At 41.4% G+C, this 8,901-nt stretch overlaps 1 protein-coding gene across 4 annotated transcripts in view; it reads right to left on the reverse strand.

Moving 5' to 3' along the window:
- The window catches only part of LOC147049937 (SH3 and PX domain-containing protein 2A-like), a 36,815-nt gene that overhangs the window by 23,380 nt on the left and 4,534 nt on the right, over positions 1 to 8,901 (reverse strand). For 2 of the 4 annotated variants that reach the window (XM_085922951.1, XM_085922950.1), the window contains exons 2-7: positions 8,762 to 8,849; positions 7,955 to 8,325; positions 6,442 to 6,522; positions 2,815 to 2,890; positions 2,268 to 2,344; positions 595 to 686 (exon numbers count right to left, since the gene is read on the reverse strand). In XM_085922951.1, coding sequence (XP_085779077.1) covers positions 595 to 686; positions 2,268 to 2,344; positions 2,815 to 2,890; positions 6,442 to 6,522; positions 7,955 to 8,026 — 398 coding nt within the window. In that variant the 5' untranslated portion in view covers positions 8,027 to 8,325; positions 8,762 to 8,849. The remainder of the gene's footprint in view (positions 1 to 594; positions 687 to 2,267; positions 2,345 to 2,814; positions 2,891 to 6,441; positions 6,523 to 7,954; positions 8,326 to 8,761; positions 8,850 to 8,901) is intronic. The other 2 variants (XM_085922953.1, XM_085922952.1) reach the window with 1 other exon arrangement.

The raw sequence follows: 8,901 nt of genomic DNA on the forward strand, positions 1-8,901 counted from the left end.
TTTTTGTTGGTTTTATATCTTATAGTCACAGTTTTTTAAATATGGCTAATAAAGTGATCAAGAAGAGCAAGTTGTAGTAAACAGAGTAAATCAGTTTTGCATCCAAACTGAACTCCCATTATTCACTGAAGAGACATTTTGTTACTACTTTAATTCTTTATCATTTACTTGTGCCTTTATATATCTAGAAATGCTCTCTTCTTCTTTCTATTTAGGCTCGTATGCTAGCTAATACAATTAGGTGGTTGCTTTGTATTGGATCATTTAACTGCTGAAGAAGATCACAGTTCACAAAAACTAACAAAATAAATCAAACTAAAACTGAAATGTGAGTTTTCGGGGGTTCACTGTAGCACTAAATCAACACTGTGACATCAAAGTAAGCATGACAAATGATGACACCGCTCTAAGACGTGAACTTTGCCACATTTTAACGACACCGCAGATCCTAATTGCGTTTGTTCTGGGATCAGATGTCCCCCTTGCCAGACGTTCCGTTTCATTAAATCCATCTCACTCATCTGGATCCAACACACACATACGATGAGAGCTCATGAGTCAGAATATGGAGAGCACTCAGTGATAGTTACTCACTCAGTGGGAGGGTTGAGGTCCTCTGACTTGGTCTCAAAGAACTTCAGAACCTCCTCGCTTTGGGAAATGTGGGTGGGGAGCTTCATCAGAGCCTGCGGGAGGGAGGCAGAGAGCTTCTGTTTGTCACATATTTAACAATAAAAGGTTGCATGTATTCTGACGTAGCTTTGACTAGCAGTGAGTAAGTCGGATGAGAAGACCAGGTGGAGGTTGTGGAGGGGAAGAAACAAGGTTTCGTAACCTCGAGTCAAGCCCACAGGGAGGATATAGGATAACAAACGTCTGTCTCAGCCAGCTGCTCTGGAGCCATGAACAGACTTAAACAAAAGGGGCATCTTGACTAAATTCCAATATGGAGTCAGAACACTGCCATTAGGTCAAAAAAAGAAACAAGAAAATTGAATATGAAAACCAGGAAGTTGACATTGGAAAAATGATGACTGGAAAAAATAAGAAGCGGTGTCATTGTTTAAGTTGGTCATGAAGGGGAAATCCAATGACTGACACTACAACCACATTATATATTTTTTTCATTTAACTATTGGGATCTTGTTTGGGTGCCAATAATTACATTGCCGAATTGTCATTTCTATGCCAAAACCGCAGAGACATCAATGTATAAATTGAGTCAGACAGTAACAGCATGAATGGAGAGCATTTTTTTTCTATTCCAGATATTATAGTATCCTATACCCTTTGTGGGACTCATAAACCCTTTTTTCTTTTCCCTCAGTCGAGCATTAACAATGACTTCATTTTGCTTGCTGTTTCTTTCGTACATTTAGAACTACATAACCAAATCTCACAAACATTCCCACACAATAGAGAAAGCTGACAATTTGTGTGCAGATGAGGACAAAAAGTGTAGAATTTAATTACTAAAGGAGTAATGTACGGCCAATCTTGTGGCGTCTTAATGACAGGGAACTATGTTGAGGTAAGGTGAGGAGCTTCATTTAGACAAAAGTAGTGCTTTGCAGCCATCTTGAGGCCTCAATAGGCAATTCGAAAAGTTTTTTTCTGACCTGCTTGGGAATGTGTATTACTGCCCCCTACAGGACTGGAGTGGGACAGCACTTAACTATTTGTTCGCCTTAACTTAATGCAACTGCAGTCATGTCCGTTTTGTCATCAGATTGTGCCTGACGTGTGTAATATTCCAGTCACTGTAGATTTCTTAATGAAAAGCAGTGACACGCTTGTCACCGCACCTGCCCAGCACTTCCTCGCTCGACTTAACAATGACGAGAGGGGTCGTCATTTGCGTTGCCTGTTGCGTTGACTCGGCTGATTCACTCGTGTTTTCTTTGTGTATTCTGCTTCAAGCAAGTGTGCCCCCACTTCCTTGGTTTCCTTTAAAGGCTGCCTATTTACACTGGCCACAGGAAACCAGCGATGCAGATAGAGCGCTCGCTTTCCTGTCCAGGCCTGGGACGGGAAGATAAATGCCGCGAGGCCGAAAGAGTCACAGCACTTTACGCGCTGCGAATAAAGCACTCAAAGAGATAACTTGTCCCTGTCACCCTCACCGACACTGACACTAAAGAGACAGTCATTGTCTGACCTTAGAACATAAAAGTTTATAGCATTTACAGGCTATAAAATGACATTTATGGACATGTGTTTGAAGACAATTACAGCTCTGAGGACTAGATGTACAATCTCGGTCTTACTTTGCAGTAGTTGTCCAAGTGCTTCAGTCTTTTGACGGCTACATCTCGGATGTGGCTTCGGCGAAACAGGACCTTACCTACAAACAAACCCAAGACAGTCAGTTTTGTTGGTAAACAACAATAATTACACATTCTAAAGAGGGTTCGCCGGAGATTTTTCCAAAACAGATTGGTGGGCTGACAGAAGCCCAAAATAGCATGGAGCAGTCCAGTTGGTGATACAAAGGATCTCTTCATTGCTCTCTTCTGCTTTGACTCAAAATACGTTGATCAGATTAAAGCAATTTCTGCTCGCAAATCGCCTTCCTACACAGCCGACAACGCGTCGCTCGGGTGGAGTGAATGATCGTAAAAGTCAAACAATGCGACGTGACTGGTCGTGTTAGCGTACAATAACCTGCGGTCGTAAAAAATACGGCCGTTACATCCTTCTTCTATTCATAGAAAATTACATCCAGTTCAGAACTGCTGAATAAAGAATTAGATTGACTGAGATGTGAACCAGAATCAAACCATAGACAGAGTCAGATTTGTGTCGCTTGATCACCTGGCAAAAAAGGAATAATCCTCTTTTTGGGGTCCTTCTGTCCTCCTTCAATGGGAAATTGGTCAAGAATCCGCATCTGCAAAAGTGATGAAAGAAAATCAGAATTGACTCCAAATCTGTCACGCTTCAACGAAACAAAGAAAAACATCAATGGCAAAACGAGCGAGCCGTAATCAGTCAATCGCAGTAACTTTTTTCAGATGAGTTCCGTTCTGGTACGTGAAGTCGGTAGTTGGCGTGTAAAGAGCTACTGTGTCATCCTTCATATAGTATACGAGCAACTTTGATCACTGGGGCAGCGGACAAGGTTACGTCACGCACTTTTTAACTGGGGGAGGAAAAAAAAAAATTACCCTCTTAAGCACGTTCCACTTAAGAAGCTTAAAAAGCCATCAGATAAAGACCAGAGCAGACCAAATCTACCCAGCCAGACAATGCATCGGCATTCTGTAAAATGAGCACCATTGTTTCTTTAGTTTCCTCTTTTAACTATGTCCAGGTGACATGAAAACAGTTTCCACATTTGTGCGTTGAGTTTTGCCTCGTTCCAGATGTGCTTTGTTAAGTAGAAAAGCTTTGTGAGCGTCAAGCAAATTCAATAGCGAGGAATGGAGCGTTAAAAAAAAAAAAAGTACCAGGTGGTCAAACAGAAAAAGTATGGACATGGTTCTGTGGTTGGATCTGGTTTTGGTTTCTGCGCTTCTGCTTTTAGAAAATCCCTGTGACTTTTTAGCCTCCACTAAAATGTGGACAGTTAGGAGATGTGGTTTCCTTTGTAGACGATGACTATTGTCCTTGTGTTCAAAAGTGCGGAGTGAAACGCTGTGTCAGAAAAACATCCTTGTTTGAACGGGCAGAAATCCATTCAAAAGTCCTTACAAGTAAACCCCCCAAAAATCTGGTTCTTCTACCACACAGTTTTTCACTTTGGGATACTATGTCTGTAAAATGATTACCTTAGCCAAATAGGTTCTGTTTTCATAAAATATTATCATCAGTAAAATGTTGGTGAGCCATTATTATTAATTATGTCATTTAATATTGTACTAGTATGAAGCTAGCGGACTTTAAAGCAAAGCTAAGTCGTAGCTGTTTTAAATACACAACGTGCAATTGGCAGTTTTGTTTTTGTTTAGTTTGAGGGTAATCTTTGGGATGGGCAAACAATTATGTTGTTTTGAACTCCCGTTTGTGTTAAAGTGGACATCTGAAGAGTAGAGTTACACGATAATCGCTATTGTTTATGAGTTCAAGATCATCTGGTATAGGAGAAAAACTCTTTACTTCATTCACAGGGACAGCTAGACCAAATCAGGCAAATTAAACAACACCGCATGGAACGGGAGACAATGGAACTTTTTGGGGAAGGAATCTTAAGCAGAGGGAGTTTGGAGGAATGTTGGTGGGGGCAAGGACTCCAACTCTGACTTGGGTTTTGACAACGACTAGGCACTTGTTTACCACAGAGAGATTAGAGTGAGCTGACCTTTTCTTTCTTGGACGAGATTAGCTGTTTAGTATAAATCGACTTTGTGATATAAGCTCGCACTCAATCACACAATGAAGGCAGGCTAAGACCGACTCGCTTCAATTGCGCAATCCGATCATAATGGCAGCTAATAGAGACTTTGGGGAGGTTTTGGTCCAAAAGGCAAAGGCGAGCCAGGTCGCACACTCCCAAATCCTCATGTGGAATGCAGCAAAAACCCATGTGCTCGATCCACTGAGGCTGCAGGGTGTGGAGTCTCAAAACTCCCTTCTGCTTCTCTCTGCTAGCTTGACACACTGACCGCTTCAAGAAAACACTTTTTTTTTTTTTAAAACAGATCTGTACTCAGCACTATTCTGACATGAAAATAGGTTAATGTGCTTGAGTCGGAAGATAGATTAGGGAAGGCAAAGTACATTTAAGCTAAACGGCCAGGAAGAAAATAAGCAGAGGCGGATAATATATGATGATTGTTACCCAGAGGGACTGTACGAGCTATGCTAAGTGCACTAGCGGAGAGGTTTAAAAGATTGAAACACAAAAATAATTTATCGTCTTGCGGGCTGTTTTGACAGGTTTTAGAGACCGAGCGTCTACAGCACTGCCTGCTGATGATTGTCCACTGTGAGACCTTTTCTTTGTTTTCCACTGAATTGATATCTGATGAGATCATCAACACATTTGTCAGGCCTGTGTGTCAAATGGCTCTTTATTTTGCCACTGTCAGCTTCTAGAGAGCATAAAACAAGCAATTGTGCTCCAAAAACTGAGACGGCATCTGGAGTTGGATGGTAGGTGTTAGTTGGCCCACGCGCAAACAAAAGCTCCGTTTCGGGTTTGAGGGAAGGGAAATATTCAGATACATCAGTGCAATATGATCGAGTTAAAACACTTGAACGGTTTCTCCCCGCCAAGTTTTAGAAAGAATTTGTCGGTGTTATTACAAACTACATTCCTCTTTTTGCTTGGTTTTAGTTTACTAATCCTCTCTCAATGAGTTTTCCGGTTTCTTAAGGTGCACCTGCTCAATCTCAATCAAAATATTGTCATCGCCCCCCCTCCCAATGTGCTTCAACAGCAGCCATCTATGAACATTCACACAAATGTTGACAGAAACGTGAGAGAAAATCTTGTTTCCATCAAACACAGAGACACGTTTCCTGTCTATTAGCACGGGAGCATAGAACAAAGGGTTTCCTCTGCTGTAGATCCAAAAAGGTTTGGTCCACATTGAGCCAGTAGTTTAACACATTAAAGTATACGATTGTGAATGTGTTAACACAGCTAGCTAACGCTTGACTTGGCTAGCTTGAATTTTGCTACAATAGGCTGACTTGGGACTTGAAACTTCAAGCGATACGATTTTACAGTATTTGAGTAATAATAAAAAATGTCATGTTTGAAGCTCTTTGATAAGACCAATCGACCTCTTTCAACTGAACTGAACCGCGACTGGATCTACCCGGAAAACTACGTTGGTACCAGTCTAGTGGAAAATTACGGCTAGTTGAGGGGGCCGTCTATGACAAAGAAACTGCTCTTAACTCAATTCTTCCCTGGAAACATGACTCTAGTGTTTGGTTGGGCTGCTTAATGCATCCTTAATCCTCCAAGCAGAACATTTCATTTTAGCCAGGTAGGCTTCGGCTTTTATTTTGTTTCCATTGTAAATCGTAATGAACATTTTATCAATACCCCTCTTTCATTTTACAATTACTTAATTGGGGGGGGGGGATTGTTTCTTTGTTTCTTGTTTACAGGCATTCTAAGCCAGTGATGAAAATACCGACCTGATTAGGATTTGCCTGATTTGAGCTGTGTGAGGAACTGAACCGCACCACGAGGTTTCAGAGACCCGAGTTTTGTTTTCTTCAGGCCGTTTGGCCCCCATCGACCTATAAGCCCCCACCTATCACCCGACATTCCATCTGACATGTTTTGTTCCTCCCTGCCCTCCCTTTACACGAATGAATGTGATGCAGCTGTTGACTGGATTTCATCTATGCTTATTTCCAAAAAGGGGGGGGGGGGGGGGGTCCATCAGTCTTTGGAGACCATCCATCATCTGAACATAAAGTAATGATCTAAAGGTCAAACTGAAGACAAGCAAAGCTGGCGAGATGTATTTCATGACATACCTGTAGGTCAAAGAATTTGCTGTATCTCCTGTAGATGACATGAGACGCGGAGTCTGAGTAGGTCACGTTGATAAGGTACACCTAGCGAGAGAAGTACCAACAAGACAGGTATTAAACCCCTTTGTCAGAAACGCCACAGCGGCACTGCTTGAGTGACACAAAATAAAGCGCATTCCCTTCAGTCTTAACTCAAGAAGTTGGACAAAGGTCAAGTAAACTCATTAAAGTCGACGTGCTTCACTGACACATCGGAAAGCCATCAGAGCTAATGACCGATTCAGGTGATGTGTCATGCCTGTAAATCTTTTTTTCCCCATTAAGATGCACGAGCACGGCTTTCGTCAATCCGAAAGTCAAATTCTGAAGGGAAAACCCAAAAAAAAAAAAGAACATGCTCCAATTGTGTCAAAGTACTGACAGAAGTGAAGTGTTAAGACATCCAGAAGCTGCGCTGAGAGGAGCATTTGTGTAGCAGACTTCAGTCACAACACAGATACCAAACATTCTCCCATAATAATTGGTGACAATATTTGCATGAACAATTAGGGGCCAAAAGACTTTTCACAGCACCTTGAGCTTTCGGAAACAGATGGCTGTGGGAACGAAACCGACATATGGCGGCAATGTGCAAGGATGAATTTGAAAGTCTTCGCTTGGGTTTATTGCACAGGGTGAGCAACGAGGAGGAAGCGGCTCTCTGGCGGTTTGCTGATTATATATGCAGCATGTGTGGATGTGTTTAATGTCGTAAAATGTCATTCACAAAAAGGGATGCCAACATTTTGTTTTTACATGATTTTTTTCATTCCTTATAAAAGTGAGCCATCCAGGATCATACTCAAGCAGTTGTAAATAAGGATGAGTTGCCGTGGTCTCCATTGCTGGGAGGAAGCTACCCTCCAACAGTGAGGAAGGACAAAAGACAAAGGGTTGCTTCTTTCCTCCCTCCAACCGGATAAGCATTTTCAGTTGCTTAGCTCATTGATAATGACTTTTTTTTTTTCCTTCTTCTACTTCCCCAAAGGGGACTTCCCTCACCTCCAGCTTCTTTCCCTGGGGACTGTCAGTCTGTGCATTCTGCTTTTAAGGGCCTTGGGGAGATCCCCACTCAGCAGGAGATGGATGAGGTAATTGATCCTGACTCTCAGGTTAATTAATCCAATTTCATCCTTTGGACTAATTGACTTTTGGGGTCCCACTGAGACATGTGTTGCTACTTAAATCAGCAAAATAATACCAAGACCATAACATGCAGTTCAATGAAGTCATATCGGAGGCTCTGATGCGTATATATATATATATATTACATTACATTTATTAAATTGGAAATGAGTAACCAACACACTATGCAAGTATTTGTTGTTACAAATTCAGATGCAACCTGATAACGACTTTCAAAAAAAAAAAAAAAAAAAGAGCATCCCATGATTCCCATCTTATTTCCCTTGTGATTGCCAAGTTTGTTTTAAGGAGACAGCAAAACTAAGCACATCTTTCATCAACTTGAACTTACATAATGTTTGGAGGGATTTCTCCTCTTCTGCACATCCACAACATTGACGTCAAGCACTGTCCTGAGTTGCATCTCGACAGAACTCAAGTTTCACCACGACATCAAAACTCAACGTCCGCCCATGAAAGCCAGAGGAAGTTCAACTGTCAACTGCTTTCTTTTCTAAATTAGCTATAGGGAAAAGTCCGTGCATCCATGAAAAGAGGTTTGTCTCTCTGCGAGCTTCTGATACATGACAGCGCAGTAAAAGTGTATAATCAAGTTCTCCACCCCCGAGAGGAGGAGGGGTTGGAAGACCGCAAAAAAGGGGAGTCAAAGAAGGAAGAGTGAGTGTGCAGGGCGGTCCCATGCAACGACCTTTTTTGCTCCAGCTGGCCCGAGTACAATCCATGTTGAATCGACGTGACAAAGTACAGGAAAATCAATCAATGCAATGATTTTACAGAGGAAAATGTACATGCAAATAGATTTCACAGCTAATTGGAAATTAAACTACGAATGGGTTACAAATTTGGTGGCTTGTCGCATGGGGGCGCCATAACACAACAAAGCACATTTGAATGTGTGTGTGTGGGGAGGCTATTATTTTTATATTTTGAAGCAAACAGTCAAAAAGATTTTTTCAAAGTATTAACATCAAGGATGCCTTTATTATTTAACCATTAAAAATAAAAACTTTGATCCTCTTTTTGAGGCATAAGTTGAATGTATGCGAGCTGTCAGTAAACCCACACGGCTAATCAGCAACAAGTTAACAAAGGTTACACTAATGTAAAACGGAAATGTCTCCAAACAAAAAGAACTCACTTGGGAGGAGGTCATTTGAGGCAGCGGTCCCCAACCTTTTATACGCCACGGACCGGTTACATGTCAGACAGTATTTTAACACACCGGCCTTGATACAAATATATAAATAAATGTAAAATAAATATATAAAAACATTGAAA

Source organism: Syngnathus leptorhynchus, chromosome 10 (assembly GCF_054491065.1).
Source record: "Syngnathus leptorhynchus isolate UIUO chromosome 10, UIUO_Slep, whole genome shotgun sequence".
Taxonomy (NCBI): Eukaryota; Metazoa; Chordata; class Actinopteri; order Syngnathiformes; family Syngnathidae; genus Syngnathus; species Syngnathus leptorhynchus.